Source organism: Carcharhinus amblyrhynchos, chromosome 7 (genome assembly GCF_965287045.1).
Source record: "Carcharhinus amblyrhynchos chromosome 7, sCarAmb.v2.hapA, whole genome shotgun sequence".
Taxonomy (NCBI): domain Eukaryota; kingdom Metazoa; phylum Chordata; class Chondrichthyes; order Carcharhiniformes; family Carcharhinidae; genus Carcharhinus; species Carcharhinus amblyrhynchos.
Window position 1 is genome coordinate 110,533,964 of NC_137330.1, and position 21,883 is coordinate 110,555,846.

Genomic DNA, 21,883 nt, shown 5'->3' on the forward strand with positions numbered 1-21,883 from the left:
CCAATCATACTTTCAGAACATAAGAACATAAGAAATAGGAGCAGGAGTAGGCCATCTACCTCTTCGAGCCTGCCCCGCCATTCAATAAGATCATGGCTGATCTGAAGTGGATCAGTTCCACTTTCCTGCTTTCTCCCCATAACCCTTAATTCCCTTGCCTACCAAAAACCTATCTACCCGCGTCTTAAATATATTTAGCGAGGTAGCCTCCACCACTTCAACGGGCAGAGAATTCCAGAGATCCACCACCCTTTGAGTGAAGAAGTTCCTCCTCAACTCTGTTCTAAACTGCCCCCCCTCCTTATCTTGAGGCTATGCCCTCTAGTCCTGCTGTCCTTTCTGAGCGGGAAGAACCTCTCCACCGCTTCCCATTTCAGCCTCCCATTTCAGCCCAGGCTGTAACTATAATGTTCATTTTTGCAGCGGCACCCATCTTGTTTCACACAATTCACATGGTTTGGACATTAATTTGAATTTATTTTCATAATCAAGTTCAATATTTTGTTAAGAACACAGCTGATGGTAAATGGCAAGGTGTCCCAAATTCCAGAAGGGAAACTTAAATCACGTGCCCTCAACTGTATTTTTGCATTTTGGTACAATGTGAGGAACGATGTGAAAACCAGAGAAGGACGTCTCAAGTGTCTTGGTGGTGATTTAAAAAAAAACATTTATTATTACACAAAAAGAAAGTTGAGTAGGAATACGCTAAAGTGAACTCAATGGCAAAACAGAGTATGATGTGGGTCACATTGATTCCATGATGTGGAAACAGAGTATCCCTAAATAACCCAGTTCAAACACCCCTTTATTTTTCTAACTTCAGAGCTAATCCTCCCCAAACAGCATCCTGTAGGATCAAAGCCCAGTTCCAACAACAAGCACTTATATCTTTCAGGATTGCTTTTAATGTAGGGCAGAATAACTAGTTGTTCAAATAGGCTTTTCCAGACTCATCTTGCTGGGAGTTTGTTTTATTTTTCTGTTGAACATAGCTGTCACTGGCTGGCCAATATTTATTGCCCATCCCTAGTTTCCCAAGGGCCCTTTTACTTTTCTTATTTTTCTCCGTCTCTAGCCAGCTCCATTGTCTTCGTACCAAACATCCCAACTTCTTCTCAATGCCTTTTGCCAAGGTAACAGCTCCCCGTGCCTACTGTTCTTTTTCTCCACTAACTCCCCTTCTCCACTTGCCACCATCGAACACTGGCAGCCACAATCACTCCACTCCTCTGCACACCCCACATGCACCAGGTTCTGCCCAGCAAATCAACCCACCAACCGATCAAAGAAACGTGGACAGACAAAAACTGATGATCAACTATTATTCAAAAACAAAATCTGATATATGCTGGCAATTGGACATAAATTATGAGAATGCTGGGACCACCCAACAGGTCTGTGGAAAGAGGAACAAATTAGCATTTTGGGTTCATCAGCTTTTAGTCAGAATTTGAAAAAGTTCAGTTCACAACTGTGAGGTCCATTTTTCCATCATTCTTAACACTCCCCCTGTCTTTTCATGCTAACACAAGAGATTCAACACTTGCCTTTGTCCTTTCTCCATTCCAACAATCCAGCATGCTCCTTCCAAGTGAACAGAGACAGGGGAAGGGAGGAAACAATAAAAGGGAAGGTCTGTGATAGGTTGGAAGACAGGGAAGATTAAATAATGAAGGCACAAGGGGATGGTAATGGGATAGGTAAAGAAACAAAAAGAAAAATACTGTAGATGTTGGAAATCTGACCTAAAGGCAGAATATTCTGGAATTACGCAACAGTTCTGGCAATATCATTGGAGTCATACAGTGCAGAAAAGACCCTTTGGCTCGTTGGAGAAGGAAACTCTCGTCAGATTTTTACAAGTATAAGGACAGAGAGGTCAGGGTAGGTATGGGCTGAAGAATATATCATAGAATTCCTTCAGTGCAGGAGGCCATTTGGAAATTAAAATCCCTGGCAACCAGGAGCTTAGGGTCATGTCTGTGCAGTGAGTGGAACTCCACATCCACAAAACAATCATCCAATGGTTTCCCCATCATAAAGGTGAATGCATTATGTATAAATGTAAGCAAATATGGTATAATAAATTGAAACACACAACCCACTGTTTCACCTGGAAGGAGCATTTTGGGTGCTGAATGGTGGGAATGGAAGAAGGTTAAAGGCAGGTGTTCTCTTGTGCTTGCATGGGAAAGGGGATGGGGTGTTGAGAATGATGGAAAAATGGACCTTGCAGTCATGAATGGAACAGCTGCTTCAGAATGCTGAAAGACCAAGGGAGAAGAAGATTTGTTTTGCCGTGGCATCACTGAAGATTGAAGATGGTCCATTGGATATGGAGGCTGGTGGGGTGAAATACAAGAGAGACCTTGTTGTGATTCTGTAAGAGAGGGGAAGGAATGAGAGCAGAAGAGTGAAAATGTTATAAGAATACAATTCAAGGCCCTGTCAAAGCAGTTGAATGTGCAGTTGAGATAAATGAAAGCCATATTGGAAGCTCTGGTGTGGAATATGTTCAGAACAGAAATGAATTGAATATTGACGCTTGGCAGATTATCATTACTGCTTATGTGCAACTGGCATGTTTCCTACATTAGAACAGTGGCCATGTTTGAAAAGTACTTTTGAGATCATAAAAGACAAATTAATTTTTTTTTAATTTTCATTTTTCCTTTGATAATATATACAATTGATCGTCATTTTCATTTCAAACTGATATCTTTCAATTAGACTTTGTTTTTGTGGTTTAAAGAAGAAGATATCAACCAACGTGCAGTCTCCCGTTTGCTGTCGATCCTTGCCAGAATGTGGCTGGCCACCGAATTAAGCTCGACTCCTGATGCCCCCTTCTGGTCAATGACATGTCAATACCGAATGTCAAATATTCACACAAAAATAATGCAAATATCACATATTATAGCAGTTGATCAGCACCCATGTCCCACCAGGGACATATACTTGCAGAGGAGCCAGAAGGGGAAAATAAGTTTCAAATTATGTTCCAGTAATGAAGTCAGAAATTCAAATCTGACCATATTTACATTTGGAGGTGAATTTACTGTTTGTGTAGAGAATGTGAGGAATTGATTTTGGTTTGTGATCATTGGATTCAATTGAAAGCAGTATTCTCACTTAAATAAGCTGGTTAAAACATGTTTCTCTATGGTCAGCGTAGAATCAGGCCACTGTAGACAAAAACATATAGCTTAACAACTGTCCTGACCTGACACTGGAACTTTCAGTACTTACAGAATAATAGATATAGCAACACAGAAACTGGAAGCAGGAGTAGGCCATTCGGCTCTTTGAGCCTGCTCCATCATGGCTGATCATCGAATTCAATATCCTGATCAAGCTTAAACTAAACCATACATTATATAAGAATGTAGAAGTTTACACTGAACAGATGATCAAAGTAACCAAAGCAAGTTAATTTTAGCATCTGTAGTTTGAAATTGGTATTCATGACTCAAGTGACATTCAATCTCTATTTATTTATAATCTATTATTCTACTTTTTAAAAGAGTCTTAACAATTTTGTGAGTCAGCTTAGTTCACTTTGTTGCATTCTCACCTCTGAATCAGACAGTTGAGAGTTCAATCCCAATCTTGAACACATAACAAAAAGCAAAATACTACAAATGCCAAAAATCTGAAATAGAATCTTGCTTGCATAATCGATGCTTTATATATTGCAGCATTGTTAGTGGTCCTTTAACATAGATGGTAAAGAGTCCTACTCCAGAACATAGGAATAGGAGCAGGCTATTCAGCCCCTCAAACTTGTTAAATAATTTAGTGAAATCATGGCACATCTGTATATTTACAATGTTTATCCACTCTGGTTCTACAACCTTAAATATCCTTGCCTAACAAAATTCTATTAATCTCAGTTTTGACATTTTTGGTTTGCCTAGCCTCACCAGCATTTTTCAGAGAGGGTTTCAGTATCCTTAATAAAATTCCAGGTTCATCCAGTGTCTTGGCCATCATTACAGAGATGGCAGTGTAGTGGTTGGGAGGGTGGGTGAGCAGTTAGCTAGATGGCTATGGTTCAGATCAGGTTATTGCCAATGGCACAGAGTTTGATCCCCATTCAGACTCTGCCTCTTTGTTCTACCTGAAGTAAAAATAATGACATTTTGCTGTTGATTGTCAAATAATTGCCAAGGACCTGTCTTTGGGCAAAGAACTCAAGAGGTTTAGTGGTTATATTATTGAACTAATTAAAAAAGCCTGGATCAAATAATCCAAGAGGCCAAATCCCAAGGGAGGACTTGAATACAATTTTTAAAAATCTGAAATAAATAAGCTGGTTAAAGTAACCATGAAGCTGCTAGATTGTAATACATATTCAATTAGCTCACTAATGTCCTTTGGGGAATTAAACGTGTGTGACCTTTCATGCCTCACCAATGTGTGCAAAACTGGAAACTATTATATATGTTAAAACAGAGAGCAAGCCTAGGGCCATAGATTGTCATTGTTCCCAACAGATCTGTATGTAAATCTCAGATTAAGTCGGATTCATTTTCTGAATCTCAATTCGAACATTTCAAGACCTCTCAAATAAGCCTGTGTTTTGTGACTGAGACCTCATGACTTGGAAATGTAAATCCTGCACTTCTGAACAGAAAACAGACAAAGTTTTGTGAAGCTACGCCACTTTTGGATCAGTCCTATTTTCATAACTTCAGCTATTTTTGCATACAGGATGGACAATAGGGTTGGTGATTTTCCCAAAATAATTCTAAGTGTCCATTTTTTCAGCAAGTTGAGCCTCAGTTATTTATGGAACACTGGGCAATGCAGAGGCCGTCAGGATATTCACTCCAGTGGAAGTGAGAGAGCTTAATCCGCCATAGAGTCTGGCAGCAGAGTGCTCAGGGGCCATTGTGCATGCATCAAATCTCCCAGTAGACTGAAAGATTGGTTTACAATTCCACCCCCACCTCCCCCCACGGAAAAAGGCTGCCCCCTCTGGGGGCAACTGATCTGGCTCTGAGCTTTCATTTTTCCATTTCAATGTGGCCTTCCTGTAGCTTCTGAGGAGTTTGTTCTGCACGATTTTGGGTATGATGTTTCTGGATCCAGCCAGCAGAACACTATCTTCAATAGACCAATGCTGCTACACTGCTGGCTGTATTTGCTGCATTTGTTTGAGCCATTCTTGGTTCATTTGCTGAGAGAACATCTGTAACTCTTCATCTTTACTGGTCTCATCTCTAATTTGACTCAGTTTTAGTGGTATCACATTCACTGATGATGGATCTTTATACCTAACTTTCTTATGTTGTGTTTTTCATGTGGCAACAAATGAGATAGGACATCTGCTAGCACCATATCTCTTCCTGGTTTGCATTTCAGAGTGAAATTATAATTCAGAAACCTCAAGAGTAACCACTACAGGCTTGCTGATGCTCCACACAGATATTTCTTTTAGATCTGCTCCAGCAGAAAGGATGATCACTTTTCATTAAGAATTTTTTCTCATGGAAGTATTTTTGGAATTGTTTGCATCCATACACCACTGCCAGAAGCTCTCTTTCTATGTTGACAAAACTGGTCACAGCAGATGTTAGAACTTTGGATGTGAACACCATCAGCCTTCCCTCTTGTACCAGGATTGTTCCCAGACTTCTACAGAAGGATCTACTTGCAGACTCACCTATTGGAGACCAGTAACAAACTTGAAGAAATGTTGGGGTGTTTAAAAGAGGAAGTACAAAATGCAAGACGAGCAGACTGACAATATCAGGAAGTTGAAAAACAGATGGCAGACAGACTGAAAAAGAAACATAAGCTATAGAATTGTAACACAGAACTTGAGATGGATAGCCAGACCAATGACTGACTGCATTTTTGCTGCTTTATTTCATTTGATTTATTGTCACGTGTATTAATATACAGTGAAAAGTGTTATTTCTTGCACGCTATACAGATAAAACATGCTCTCCATACAGTAGGAAACGAGAAAGTGCAGAAATGTACTATTACAGTCATAGCTAGTGTGTAAAGAAAGATCAACTTAATGCAAGGTAAATCCATTTAAAAGTCTGACGGCAGCAGATAAGAAGCTGTTCTTGAGTTGGCTGGTACGAGACCTTAGACTTTTGTACCTTTTTCCTGAAGAAGGTGGAAGAGAGAATGTCCAGAGTGCATGTGGTCTTTAATTACGCTGGTTGCTTTGCCGAGGCAGTGGGAAGTGTAGACAGTGTCAATGGACGGGAGGCTGGTTTGCATGATGGGTTGGGCTACATTCACAACCTTTTGTAGTTCCTTGTGGTATTGGGCAGAGCAGCAGCCATACCAATCTGTGATACAACCAGAAAGAATGCTTTCTATGGTGCATCTGTAAAAGTTGGTGAGAGTCATAGCTGATATGTCAAATTTCCTAAGTCTTCTGACACAGTTGGCGGGCTTTCTTAACTATAGTGTCAGCATGAGGGACAGATTGTTGGTGATCTGGGCATCTAAAAACTTGAAGCTCTCAACCCTTTCTACTTCGTCCCCATTGATGTAGACAGGGGCATGTTCTCCTTTACGCTTTCTGAAGTTGATGACAATTTCCTTTGTTTTGTTGACATTGAGGGAGAGATTATTGTTGCAGCACCAGATTCTCTAGCTCATTCCCGTATTCTGCCTCATAATCGTTTGAGATCCGACCACTTTGGTGTCATCAGCAAACCTGAATTCAGCCACACAGTCATAGGTGTATAAGGAGTATAGTAGGGGGCTGAGAGCACACCCTGTGGGCACTGGTGTTGAGGATGATTGTGGAGGAGGTGTTGTTGTTTATCCTTAGTGATTGTGGGCTGTGAGTTAGGAAGTTCAGGATCCAGTCACAGAGGCTCCAAACTCCCAGGCCACGGAGTTTGGCGATGAGTTTTGTGGGAATAATAGTGTTGAAGGCTGAGCTGTAGCCAATAAATAGGAATCTGACATTGGTGTTCTTGTTATCTAGGTGTTCCAGAGTGGAGTGCAGGGCCAGGGAAATGGCATCTGCTGTGGACCTATTGCAGCAGTAGGCAAACTGTAGTAGATCCAGGTAGTCCAGGAGGCTGGAATTGATTCATGCCATGACTAACCTCTCGAAGCACTTCATAATGATGGATGTCAGAGCCACTGGCCAATAGTCATTAAGGCATGCTGCTTGGTTTTTCACAGATACCAGGATGATAGTCGTTTTCTTGAAGCAGAATGGGGACCTCATATTGTTGTAAAGAAAGATTGAAGATGTCTGTGAATACCACGCAGGATCTCAGGGCACGTCCTGGTCCCCCATCTGGGCCAGTTGCTTTCCGTGGACTGGCCTTCAAGAAAGCTGCTCTGACATCTGCAATGGTGACCCCAGATACAGATTCATCCAGGACTACCAGGGTGGAAGGCATGCTCTTGCTCAAAATGGGCATAGAATGCATTGAACTCATCAGATAGGGGGCGTTGGAGCCAGTGATTTTACATGCCTTCATCTTGTAAAATCCTTGAAGAAGTAGCATACCAGTTTCACCTTCTTTCTGATCTGAACAGTTGTAGGACTGAGCAACAATTGTGGCAAAAGCCCATCTGGCTCATTAATGCCATCCTTACCTATTCTGGCCTACATATACCTCCAGGCCCTCAACAATGTGGTTGACTCCGAACTATCCTCTGAAATGGTCCAGCAAGCCAATCAGTTCAAGAGCAATTAGAAATGGGTAATAAATGCAGATCTTGCCAGCGACACTCCATGAAGTAATTTTTAAAAATGTTTTCTGGATTTTCTCTTTGAAATCCTAGTGCATCTTATAGCCCAGCAAATACTGTAAAGCAAAATAAAAATTGCAGGTGCAAGAAATTGAAAACAAATAGAAACTGCTGGAAGGGGAGTCTGTCAGCAACTGGAAGAGAAACATTTCATAGAATCTCTACAGTGCAGGAGGCCATTCAACCCATCAAAAAAGCATTTTAGCCAGGCCTTATCACTGGAATCCCATGTATTTCATCTTTCATTCCCTCATGCTGCAATATAAATACCTCCCACTTTCTTCACCTTTTTGCTTTGGCAGAGGGTCATTTGGACTTGAAACGTCAGGTCTTCTCTCTCCTTACAGATGCTGCAAAATCTGCTGAGTTATTCCAGCATTTTCTCTTTTGGTCACTGTTTTTGTTCTTTGTTCTAAAACAGATACTATCATAGAATCCCTCCAATGCAGTGGGAGGCCATTCGGGCCATGGAGCCTGCACCAACCACAATCCTAACCAGGTCCTATTCCCCTAACCCCACATGGTTACCCTGCTAATCCCCCTGACCCTAAGGGAGAATTAAGCACGGCCAACACACCTAACCCTGCACATCTTTGGATTGTGGGAGGAAACCGGAGCACCTGGAAGAAACCCACGCAGACATGGGGAGAATGTGCAAACTCAACACTGGCAGTGACCCGACGCCGCGAATTGAACCCAGGTCCCTGGCGCCCGTGAGGCAGCAGTGCTAACCATCGTGCGCTGCCCCATCAGGTTGATGATCTTTCACTTTGAAAAATCGTCACTAAAACGTTACGAAAAAAATCATTCTTTTTCACGCGAAACGAAAACTACCATGGCATAAACTTCCTCAAAAAAATCTCACCCTGAGACCAGGAGCAGCGAGGGCAGACTTGGGATTCGCACCTCCCTCCCTCACTCACTCACTCCCTCCCTCCCTCAAATTCCAGCACGTGATCAACCTCCAACTCCCAACGGCCGGGCGTTCAAAAACAAGGAAAGAGACGTCGCGCGCACGCGCAGTTGGGCCAGTGCGAGCGCAAGGCAGCGAACAGCACGGGCAGAGCTGTTGTCGTTTCTTCTCGTTCTTCACTTCCCCCCCGCCGGCCCCGCCCCCCCTCCCCAAGCTTCCGGCAGGTAAAGCGCGTGACGTCACCGGCCGGCAGGTGAGTCCGCGCGCGCATCCCCGAGCTGGGGGAGGGGCGGCTGAGGTGAGACTGGCTGGGAATGATGGCTCTAGGTGGGCGTCCAGCACCAAGAGGGGCAAAGCAGGCCGTGCTTTTCTCCGCCCTCTACTTCTCCACCTTCTTCCTTACCCGCGTCGTCCAAGCGGTACCCGAGCCTGGCTTGTGGAGACAGACGGTGACGCCGGTGAGTGAATTATTATTTAAGTTTGCTAGTATTTTTCGCTGATGGCGGTAGCCGGCATCGAGTGCCGCCTGCTGAGTTGCTTTCGCCCCTCATCCTGGCCGGGATCCGACTTCCGACGTAACATCAGATGTGTAGAGTAACCCTTGTACCCGTTAAGCATGGTGTGGCGACTTAGCCCGGGGTCGCCTGCTGCTGTGCCGGCCAAGGAGTGGTAGCACCCACAGTAACCAAAACACATCTCGCCAATGCTATTCTGTTCGTGCGTTTCAAATGGAAGTTTAATTATTCGTGTCACGTTAACGGTGTGATGAAGTTACTGTGGAAACCCCCCAGTTGCCACGCATTGGCACCTGTTTGGCTACACTCTTCCTCAGTGCACCCAATGCACCTGACCAGCACGTCTTTCAGGCTGTGGGAGGAAACCCACTGTGTAAATGTCTGTGCATCTGTGTGTGTGTGTGTGTGTGTGTTAAAAATTGACCTCAGTAAGTGGAAAAACTACTGCCCAGATACAACATGGGGAAAATCCATCCATAATATTATCAGACATGTGAAACGTCAACTGAAAAGTCTAGATCTACCAAGCTGCTTTGTGTGCACTCATGGTTCAGTCTGTCATTCTCATTTCAAACAAGAATGCAGAATCATAAAATTGTTATGGTACACAAGGAAGCCATTCAGCCCATCATGTCTGCACAGACTCTCTGAATGATAGTTAGGACTTATTGCCATTATTCTGCACTTCACCCTGCACATTGTTTCTATTTAAATAATCACCTAATGCCCTTTTGAATGCCTCGATTGAACCTGCCTTTGCTGCATGTCCAGGCAGCGCATTCCTGACCTGAACTGTTATTGTGTGAAAAAGTTTGTTTCTCATATCACATTTTTTTGAAAATTGTTTTCAATCTGTGTCCTCTGGTTCTTGATCCTTATATCTCAAACAGTAGCGTTTGTTTGCTGCTGGATAATTTCTTGGACTGTTATTTGATTTTGAATAATTTTGAGAAATAATCATTGATTGGCTAGGCCTTTCTAGTATTCATTGAAATAGTGGTGGCTGAGGAGAGACTTTAAAATTATTTGGGCTGATGTAGAGCAAAAAGAAGGATCCCTTGGCAGCGAGATCAACGCAAAGGAACAGGGCAGAGTAGAATTTTAAAGTAATTGGTTGAAACCTGAGGGCATTAAGAATTTATTTTTACTTTGAGCATGGTACGATACAGCTGCAATGGAGTGTCTGGAACTCGCAACAAGAAAAAGTTGGAGAGGGAGAAATTTTAATCAAATTTAACCCATATTTTGGTATGCATTTGTAAGGCCAGAACCTCCAGGACAAGAGCTGGAAAATTGGATTCAGCTTGATAGGATCTTTTGGAAAAACACACATGATGAGTGAAATGACTTCCTGCACAGTAAATCTATACAGCAGTGTGGTTCACTAGCAATAGTCGAAATGCATTAATTCATGCATTTAATTACTATAATGTGTGTGATTTGTACCGAGCGATTGACCAACAAAGATGAAAATCATGTAGATTTCCTCTTTCACAGAATTATACATTGCAAACAGGGTTGTCTTGGTTTAAATAATTAGATTGGTAAGTTCATATAGAGGGGAATCTCATCATACTACACAGAAGAAGGTTATTTGTCCCTTCAAGATATTGTTGTACAGGTTTTGTCTTTGTGGTCATAAGCACATACTACAGAATCTAGTGAAACAAAATGAAGCGTGGTATAATTTTCTTTTTGATTTTAACACAATTCAATTTTTGGCAAACAAAGATCTTAGTGTCTTGATTTAGTTTTTATGCATTACGTAGACAGCTGTCTATAAGTACTCCCTTTTCAAGCTGTATTCATATATGTTCATACAGAACAACTAAACTCCTGTAAATAGGACTGAATGTCTGTACTTTTGAGGGTCAGATTGCCAGGTCTAGCAGGCTGCACATTTGATACTCCTGATGCAGGAAGAAGGAAATCAAATTTCAGCAAACTTAATCATTAATGATGTTACATATAATCTGAAAAGTTCACAAATGCTGTAGGTGACAAATTGGCTTATAAAGTTTGAAAATTTCAGCCATTCCCAATGACAAAGATTTTCATGCTTCAACACTCATCACTCTGAGTAATACAATCTAAATTCTCTTCATGAACCTCCCAAGCAATGGGTGTAGATTTTTCCTCTTTGCACCAAAAATATTCATTAATTTTAAAACCTCTGCTAAATCCTCAAACATTTTTATGCCACTCAACAGTCATCATATCTTGAGGCTGTTTTGATAACAGTTTGCCATTCTAGTAAATCTATGCACTCTCTGACCTTGATATCCTTTCTATTTTCAATTTTTTTACACTATTCATCACTACCCTGTTTAGCCCATTTGGAGCTTTGTGGAAAAGAGATCCACATTTCTGCTATCATTTGTGAGGGGGAAAGAAAATCCTGGATGGTATAGTTCCAGTTTTACGATGCATGTCCCCTTTTTTTCTTGACTTGTGCACCAGAGGGAATTATGTGGACACAGAAAAACTTTCAAATCCTTTTAACATTTGAAGCAGCTCAATCAATTGACCCTTCAATCTCCTATACGCAGGTGAATACAAGTGTAGTTTGTGCAACCTGCCCTCATAATTTACACTTGTAATCAAAGTTCCAGTATCAGTTCTGCTGTGTGCTGCACTGTCTTAAAAGCCAATCAATCTTCTCTGAGATGTGATCCCCAAAACTCCTGAAGGCTTCTGACCAAGTTTCATTATGAAGTATGACTTCCACCCCTTTCAATCGAACCACCTTGTAATAGCCAATGTTCTATCATACTTCTTTTTGTACCTATCTACTGAATTCTGTTTTGTGTATTTGAGCTCCAAAATCTCTCTGCTCTACTACAATTCCTAGTTTTTTAATTCTCCAAAGCATAAAAGACTCTAAATCATTTAAAACCGATGCCCATGTCACATCCTTCTCACTGCTCACTCCTGTTCTCACTGAACTCCAGTGGCTCGCATCACACAACACCTCCAATTTAAAATTCTCACCCTCATGTTTGTGTTTAATGGCCTTGTCCTTTCCTAATTCAAAGCTTCTCTAGTTCTACAACCCTGCCAAAATCTTTGTCTGTCTTGGGTCTCATGCACTTCTTTGCTCCACCACTGATAGCTGTATCTTAACTATATGCTTTCCATGCCCTGGAATGTCTCTGTCAATACTGTCTCCACTTTCCTTTTAAGATTATTTTTATACCATTGTTTTAACTAAGCTTCTTGTCTCATCTCCTGATGTTTATTTCCCTGACCAGGGATTCTGTTTTCATTGATTATGTCTCTAAGAAGCACTTTGGTATATTTTTCTGTTTAAAGATATTTTGTTGCTGCAAGTTGTTCTTGCAACTCTGCTGCCATTTCTGATCACTGTCTCAAGCTAATTAAACTATTTGTAACCTCTCCATCCTACTTATCCCTGAACTGAGTTTCAGATGTAAGCTGTTCTATTGCAATATTTAAAACAAGCAGTCTCCTGGATAATATTTATCTCTCAACCATCATTGCATTTACCTCTCAACTATCATTGCATAAACAGATTATCCGATCATTGTCACATAGCTGTTTTTGGGAGGTCATTGTATGCCTGTTGGCTGCGAAGTTTCCTACATTACAGCAGTGATTATGCTTCAAAAGTGTAAAGTACTTTGGGATGTCTGATGGTCATGGAAAGTATTATATAAATCCAAGTCTTTTTTTCATATACAAAGTTGGTCTAGGAATGAGACTTCACTTACATGACTTGCATGGATAGATTGGAAGAACTGTGATGGTTATCCTTGGAGAAGAGAAGTTGAGATAAGATTTGATAGAAGTGCTGAAAATCATGATGGGCCTGGACAGAATAGTTAGAGAGGAACTGTTCCCATTGGTGAAAGGCCTGAGAACCAGTTTAAAGTTTGTTTGTTTATTTGTGTCACAAGTAGAGTTACATTAACGATGCAATGAAGTTACTGTGAAAATCCCCTTGTCACCAAACTTTGGCACCTGTTTGGGTACGCTGAAGGCGAACTTAGCATGGCAATGCACCTAACCAGCACGTCTTTGAGTGTGGGAGGAAACCTGAGCACTCAGAGGAAACTGACACAGACAAGGGGGGAACATGAAGACTCCGCCCAGGCAGTGAACCAATCTGGGAATTGAACCTGGGTGCCTGGAGCTGTGAGACAGTAGTGCTAACCACTATGATGCCCAAAGAGCATTCATATATTAAAGTGAATAGCAAAAAAACAATGACAATGTAATGAAAGAACCTTTTTGCAGTGAGTGGTTAAAGGTCTGGAGTTCACAACTTGAGAATAAGGTGGAACTGGATTCAATTGTGGCTTTCAAAAGGGAATTGGCTAAACTGCTAGACAGAAAAAATTTATAGAGTTATGGGGAAAGTTAAGGAGTGGGACTAACTGATTTGCTCTTGCATAAAGCTGGCAATGACAGCAGGCCAAATGGCTGCCTCTTGTGTTGTAAGTAAAGTGTTAAGTGCATGATAAATAAAAAGTACTTCTTAAAGAAACTGGTGTGCATCTAATATAAAGGCAGATTGATCAAGTTTGGTTGATTGCATTTAAAAGGTAACTTGTATTCATCTTCCAAGGTCAGAGTTAAAAGTATAAAAATTTTATAATGAATTAGCCATCTATGGATTTCTTGGTAGAGCAGGTTGTCTATCATTATCTCAACAACAGCCTGAAGAGGATCGAAAATGGCTGCTCAGCATTCCTGAATATAGAGTTTTCAGGCAGTGTAGTGTTGCGAAGTTAGATAGAATCACTTCTGATGAAACGTTGGCTCTACTCTCTACAGATGCTGTCAGACCTGCTGAGATTTTCCTGCATTTTTCTGTTTTCATGTCGAGTAATTGTAGAGTGGGAGGTAGGAAGTTTGAATTTGGTGTTTGTAAAATTGTAAAGTGCTAGGGGTGAAAGCTTTGCGTGATCTCATGAAAAGGTGGTGCTTTTTCTGTGCTTAAAGTATTAAAATGCAGTACATAGAGAGCCCAAACTGAAACATTATCGCAAGGCCGAGCAGTAGTTTTACTAAGGCAATAAGCTTTTGAATTTAGCCAATCAATTTGTATCAGGCACTTAGATCTGCAACTGGATCCTGAACTTCTTAACCCACAAACCACAATCATTAGGATAGGTAACAACACCACCTCCATGATCATCCTCAACACTGGTGCCCCACAAGGCTGTATTCTCAGCCCCGACTTATATTCTTTATGCACCTATGATTGTATGGCCAAATTTTCCTGCAACTCGCTTTTCAAGTTTGCTGACAACACCATCGTAGTGAGTCAGATCTCAAACAACAATAAGACAGAGTACAGGAATGAGACAGAGAATCTGAACTGGTGTGACAACAGTCTCTCTCAACGTCAACAAAATGAAGGAGAACGTCATAAACTTCAGGAAGCATAGTGGAGAACATGCCCTGTCTATATCAATGGTGACAAAGTGGAAATGGTTGAGAGCTTCAAGTTTCTAGGTAACCAGATCACCAATAACCTGTCCTAGTCCCTCCATGTTGACGCTATTGTTAAGAAAGCTTACCAATGCCTCTACTTTCTCAGAAGGCTAAGGAAATCTGCCCTATCCCTCTCACCAAAATTTACAGGCGTGCCATAGAAAATATTCTTCCTGGTTGTATTACAGCTTAGTATGACACCTGCTCTGTCCAGGACTGCAAGAAACTGCAAAGGGTCATGAACGAAGCCCAGTCCATCACGCAAAACAGCCTCCTTTCCATCTTCTCTGTGTGCACCTCCCACTACCTTGGAAAAGCAGCCAGCATAATCAATGCCCCATGCACCCCGGACATACTCTCTTCCACTTTCTTCCATCAGGGAAAAAGGTACAAAGGCTGAGATTGCTTGCCAACCGATTAGAACAGCTTCTTCCCTGCTGCTATCAGACTTGTGAATGGACCTACCTCGTATTAAGTTAATCTTTCTCTACACCCTAGCTATGACTGTAACACTACATTGTGCACTCTTGCCTTTCTTTCTCTATGGTATGCTTTTTCTGTATAGCATGCAAAAAACAATACTTTTCACCATATACGAAGACACGTAACAAGAAATCAAATCAAAAAGTATGTCATGCTGTCATGGAGTTGGGCTGTCACAGTTCGAAAGTTCCTTTATTTGATTTATCTGGTTGTTTTTCACAGATGGTTGCAGATTTGGCCTTGTCAGTTGCAGCCTGCTGAGAGCTTGAGGGGAAAAATAGACTGGAAGATTTGCCTATCTCAGAGGAAGAAATCAATAGTGATGCTCAAAGTGAAAATAAACATTTTGTTGAGAGAATGCAGCAAAGCATAAGTCTGAGCTGAGATGTCCACGGTTTACAGATTTTAAAGAAAATTTGAAGGTTGCTTAGCCAAAACCAACTGAAAGAACCCCCATGAAATTTCATACCTCTGAGTAGCTGGAATGCTGGGGAGAAATCCATACAACCTATCGCATAATCTAGCGTTGCTACCAGGAAAAGTGAATGAACCTTCAATGTCTTATAAAATTAGGAGGCTCATCGAATAGTCAGATGCTTGTCGAGTCAGAGGTTTACAGCATGGAACAGACTTTCAGCCCAACTTGTCCATGCCACCCTTTTGTTAAAACCCCAAAAGTAATCCCAATTGCCCGCATTTGGTCCATATCTCTCTATACCCATCGTATCCATGTAACTATCTAAAACTTTTTAAAAGACAAAATTGTACCTGCCTCTACTACTACCTCTGGCAGCTTGTTTCACATATTCTCCACCCTCTGTGTGAAAAAATTGTTCCTTTTGTGTCTCTCCCCTCTCACCTTAAACCTGTACCCTCTAGTTTTAGACTCCCATACCTTTGGGAAAAGATATTGACTAACAAGCTGATCTGTGCCCCTCATTATTTTATAGACCTCGATAAGCTCACCTGTCAGCCTCCTACGCTCCAGAGAAAAAAGTCCCAGTAGTCAAGTCCCGGTAGCATCCAAGTAAATCTTTTCTGCACTCTTTTTAGTTTAATAATATCCTTTCTATAATAGGGTGACCAGAATTGCACACAGTATTCCAAGTGTGGCCTTACCAATGTCTTGTACAACTTCAACAAAACATTCCAACTCCTGATTTCAGTGTTCTGATGGATGAAACCAAGAATGCCAAATGCTGCCTTTTTCACTCTGTTCACCTGTGACTCCAATTTGAAGGAGCTATGAACATGTAACCCGAAATCTCATTGTTCTGTAACTCCCCCCCAGCACCCTACCATTAACTGAGTAAGTCCTGTCCTGGTTCAATCTGCCAAAATGCATCACCTTACATTTGTTTAAATTAAACTTCATCTATCATTCGTCAGCTCACTGGCCCAATTGATCAAGATCCGGTTGCAGTTGGAGATAACTTTCTGCACTGTCCACTATGCCACCAATCTTGGTGTCATCTGCAAACTTACTAACCAAGCCTCCTATATTGTCATCCAAATTATTAATATAAATGACAAGTAACAGTGGGCCCAGCACTGATCCCTGAGGCACACTGCTGATCACAGGCCTCCAGTTTGAAAAACAACCCTCTACAACCACCCTCTGGCTTCTGTCAAGAAACCAATTTTGTATCCATTTAGATACCTCACCATGGATCCCACGAGATTTAACCTTGTGCAAAGTCATTAGTCTGTGTTAGTTTCGTTACCGGCCGTTTCCGCCAGATACCCGCTAGCGTGGCAGCCACCAGACAACTCTTGGTTTCGTTGACACCGTTAGGTTTCCACCAGTCGAGTTCGGAGCGCCAGGGGCAAATTCCCCAGCCGGTAGCCCTCCCGATATATTCCCCTTTTCTCCCGATCCCGATTGTAGACTTAGACGACCACGGGCTGTCTCGTTCGATCACAGTTTATTATACAATACAATCTTGCAAGATCGGGTGGGCTGGTGCGCACACCTTACATAGATTTACAGCACATTTTATACTGTTTTTTTTTTACACATTGTGATGGCTCGTATTGTGTTATTCCCCCTTATTTGGCTGTTAACCTTGTTAACTTTAATCACTGTAGTGGCTTGCATTGTGTTATTCCCCCTTATTTGGCTGTTAACCTTGTTAACTTTAAACACTGTAATGGCTTGTATTGTGTTATTCCCCCTTATCTGGCTTTAAACACTGTAAATGGCTTGTACTGTGTCATTCCTTCAATTAACACTCTCTCAATCTCCCATTCTGCGCTTAATCTCATCACTGTCCCGTACAACTCAGTCAACTGTCTGTCATGTGCCTCCCCCTTTCTGTATGTTGCTGAACTTGTTACTGTTAGCTCTTGCAGCCTTAAAAATTACATTACTTCTCACAATCCCCCCTTTTCTTTTTACTGTCTGTAATTTTTTATTTATATTTTTTTTTAACTAGCATCCCTTTTTCCAGATCTAGTTCAGATATGCACGAGTAGGTTGTTCCAGTTTGGCTAACATACTATCCACTTGCTCGTCCCAATCTTCATCATCGGGAGACCTATCTAGGAGGGTCTCTCTTTCCTCCCTTTCCAAGTGGATTCCCACCACCCTTCCATCAGTGACATCCCGTTTCATAAGAGCCGTTTCTATCAGTCTCTGCGTTAATCCCCGAATGCAGGGAATAACGCAGCATCCTAAGGCCGCCAGGATCCCTGATACCACCACGAAGGATACTAACATTGATACTACCACCCCTTTCCATCTCCCGAACCATTCGTCCAGCCACCCGGTCCAGTCGGTGTTTGCCCCCGAATGCTCTGCCAACTCGTCGGCTAGAGTTGACAAGCCCCTCAGAGCCCGGGTGATTGATCCGTCGGGAGCGGTATTGTTGGGGATGAAAGTACAGCATTGAGTCCCGATCATAACACAGACTCCCCCTTTCTCGGCCAGAATCATATCCAGAGCTAGTCGGTTCTCCCAGGCCATTCGGGACGTAGCGTCTAACTGTTCCGTTATCCCTTTTATAGCATCCCGGGTATAGTTTATGAACCTCTGTTGGTTATAATATATGTAGTTTATCCAATCTACATTTTTGTTGATAGTGACCCACCAGAACAGAGATTCGAACCCTGCCGCTATTTGATTCCTGGCTTTATATTCATCCGGGACCCCTCTGGGTACCCCGATGGAATCCAGGTAAATCCTGTCATCAAACGAAGTGGGGATATTGCGGCGCTTCCGGGTTGTCCGGGGAGTAACCTTTGTTCCCTTTCGTTCAAAGGCTAGGGTGAATGGTATGGCTAGTTGTACTATGGCACACGTCCCAGTCCATTTCCGGGGTAAGGTGGCTCGTAGTTCTGCACCCCCGCAGTACCACCAAAGGTCGGCCCGGGGGACCTGTATCTGGGAATAATTTCCACCATCCTTAGTAGTGTCTACTTGGATGACCTGCTGACACAGAGTCAGGGTCCCAACGTTCTGATCCCACTCTTTCCCCGTCCTCTGTATGCAGGTTTGATGGACACCCGATGCCCCGGAAAAGGAGGGCGCCTGGGAATATCGGTTGTGCTGGACCGGTGGGAACGTTAAGCCCAGAGACTGACATGCGGGATCTTCCCAGGCGGTTCAGTGTTGGTACAGTTTCACCAAACACTCAATTCCACCTTCTTTTAGTTTAGGGAGTGGAACCACCTGCGGACTCGGTCTACTACCCGCACACGCATAACAGTTGTCTTTTCCAAGACTCTGGACAGTATACCGAACCCACTCCAACCATGCGTTAATTTCCCTGAACCCTGTCTCTATCTCTACGGTCTCCCTTAAATCTTTTATCTGTATCACTTTAACCTTTTCGGAGTTTCCAGGAGTCAGGGCAGTTACACGGAGTATGGACGAGTTTGTGGCTATTGCCTCCTGGAGGGTAATTCTTACACAGCACAGCCGCTCCTCCTGAACCCGTACTCCAAGTACCTGACCCTCTAGCCCAGTGTGCAGATTTTTCTTGACCACCCAGTTGGTTTGTTTTATGGTCAGATAAAGGGGGTTGCACTGATCTATTCCACAGTCTCTCGGGTAGATCGCTTTCGGCACCAATGTTATTCTTTCCCGTACCCCAAGAGCTTGATCCTCTCCCAATCCCGTCCCCAGAAATAGTAGCTCCATCGATTTTCCCTGATATTTCTTTTGTCTCGCCAGGCTGTTTTTAGGGTCATTTAGTTCCCCCGCTGTCCCACATGGTACCATCCAGCATAAATCTATCTCTAATACCTGTGTCTGGGTTGCTTTTTGTACAGTAAGACTGTATTGCTGACCAGTATTTTTCCCTTCCTCAGCGTACCACCTATCTACCGCGTCCCCTTTCCATCCCCCTCCCACCAAAGTTACAGTGTACACCAGCAAGAGTACAAGCCACATTTTTGAGTTCTCGTGCCCTGACCAAAGTGTCCGTTCAGTTGTCTTCTGCTGGATTGCTTCTGTCCGGGGTTGAGAGGATGTTCTCGTCCGGTGCCGGTACGGGCCCCTTTGCTCGGGTGTAGTGAGTCCAGCCTCGTTCTGCTGTTCGGACAGCTGTTTCAGTTGTTAGTAACACCAGGAAAGGGCCGTCCCAGACCGGGTCTAGGGTCTTCGGTTTCCAGGTCTTGATGAGAACCCAGTGTCCGGGCTTGATCGAGTGAACCGCGAAAGCCAAGGGCGGTGTCTGGGCTATGAGTCCCTGTTGGCGCAAATGAGAAAGAGCAGATACCAATGCTTCAACATATTTTTTTACAAAGACATCCCTGGTTTCAAAAATAGGCAGCTCACCTCGAGGTCCCACAAAGGGAAGACCGAACATCATCTCATATGGGGAAATCCCTAAATCTCTACGTGGTTGCGTTCGTATTCGGAGTAGGGCAAGGGGCAAGCATTTTGTCCAGGGTAAGCCGGTTTCCACTGTCAATTTTGTGAGTTGTGTTTTGAGGGTCTGGTTCATTCTCTCTACTTTCCCTGAGGAAGGGGGATGCCAAGGAGTGTGGAAGTCCCAGTCTATCCCCACCGCACGCATTACACCCTGCAGCACTGTCGAAGTAAAGTGGCTTCCCTGGTCGGAATCTACCGCTCGGGGGACCCCAAACCTCAGAACAATCTGTTCTAGTAGGATCTTGGAAACCTGACTCGCGACCGCAGTGGCGGTGGGGAAGGCTTCTACCCATCCCGTTAAGTGATCCACCATTACCAGGAGATATTTCAGTCGTCCGATCGGGGGAAGTTCAGTATAGTCAATCTGGATATACTCGAAGGGCCGGTATGCAGGGGCCCGGCCCCCTCCCCTAGTCTGTCGTAACCCCCTTTTGTTCACCTTCCGGCATATCAGGCAGTCCTGTGTGACCTGTTGGGCCACCGTATGGACCCCTGGGTGGGCATATTGCCGCAGGAAGGCATCGCACAACGCCTGGGTTCCCCAATGACTCCCCTGGTGTAGCTGGGTCAGAACTTCCCTGGTTAGGGATCGGTTCAATAACTGACGTCCATCTGGTAGCAGCCACCTCCCTTCCTCTCCCTTTTCCCCTCCGATCATCCTGAGCTCTTCCTCCTCTTTTTCTGTGAACACTGGCACTTCTTGTATCTCCGATACCTGTGGTATCCACGCCAAACAGTCGACCAGGTCCCCCTCCATCCCTGCTATTCTAGCCTGTTCATCTGCTAAGCGATTCCCCGTGGCTTCTGGGCCAACCCCTTTTTGATGCCCTCTAATGTGGACTACTGCTATCTCCCGTGGTTTTAACAGATCTTCCAAAATCTTAACAACTAGTTCCTCATGTACCAACTCCTTGCCGCGGCTGTTAATCATGCCTCGCTCTTTCCAGATCTTTCCAAAGGTATGTACCACCCCATAAGCGTATTTTGAATCTGTGTATATAGTCCCTACTGATCCTTCCAGGCTGGTCAGGGCGCGGTGGAGGGCATACAACTCGCAAGTCTGTGCCGACCACGAAGGGGGCAACCGCCCCCGTTCCTCTACCTTCCATCCCTCTTCGTTAACTATGGCATACCCGTTATGCCTCTTGCCCTCCACCATCCTAGAGGACCCATCAATGTACCACCTCTGTCCCGTGTGCAAGGGTTGATCTCGTAGATCCTCCCGCACCTTACTTTGTAATTCTACTATGTCCACACACAGATGTTCAAGGGTCCCCTCCGCCTCCCCTCCCAGGAATTCCGCTGGATTCTGACACATACTAAGTTCTAGTTTCAGGTCATCTCGATCTAGTAATATCGCTTCATATTTCAAGATCCTCGAGTCTGTTAACCAGCGGCCTGCTTTTTGGTTTAAAATTGTCCTCACCTGGTGTGGGGTAACTACCGTGAGTGGCGCCCCAAAGGTCAGCTTTCTACTCTCCTCTACCAATTTTGCCGTGGCTGCTACCGCCTGGACACATTCGGGCCACCCTCGGGATACGGGATCCAGAATCTTTGACAGGAAGGCCACCGGTTTCCTGTGTCCTCCCCATTCCTGGGTCAGTACCCCGAAGGCTGTGCCCTGTCTTGCATTTGTGAACAATAAAAAGGTCTTATCATAATCCGGTAAACTCAGGACTGGGGCAGTCACTAGTTTTTGTTTCAGGCTGGTGATCAAATCTTCCCCCTCCCTATCCCACCAGATTTTATCCGGGGCCCCTTCAACCAGGCGTAAATACAGATCCTTCGTCAGGGGGGCATAATTATCTATCCAGAGTCTGCAATATCCGAGTAGACCCAGAAATTTCCTGAGTTCTCGTTTCGTTCTAGGGAGTCCTAATCCTACAA

The 21,883-nt window shown here is 43.5% G+C and overlaps 1 protein-coding gene across 2 annotated transcripts in view; it reads left to right on the forward strand.

Moving 5' to 3' along the window:
- Positions 1-8,883: 8,883 nt before the first annotated feature.
- The window catches only part of tmem87b (transmembrane protein 87B), a 66,060-nt gene continuing 53,060 nt past the window's right edge, over positions 8,884-21,883 (forward strand). The window contains exon 1 of one of the 2 annotated variants that reach the window (XM_080192944.1): positions 8,884-9,120. In XM_080192944.1, coding sequence (XP_080049070.1) covers positions 8,977-9,120 — 144 coding nt within the window. In that variant the 5' untranslated portion in view covers positions 8,884-8,976. The remainder of the gene's footprint in view (positions 9,121-21,883) is intronic. The other variant, XM_080192943.1, reaches the window with a different exon arrangement.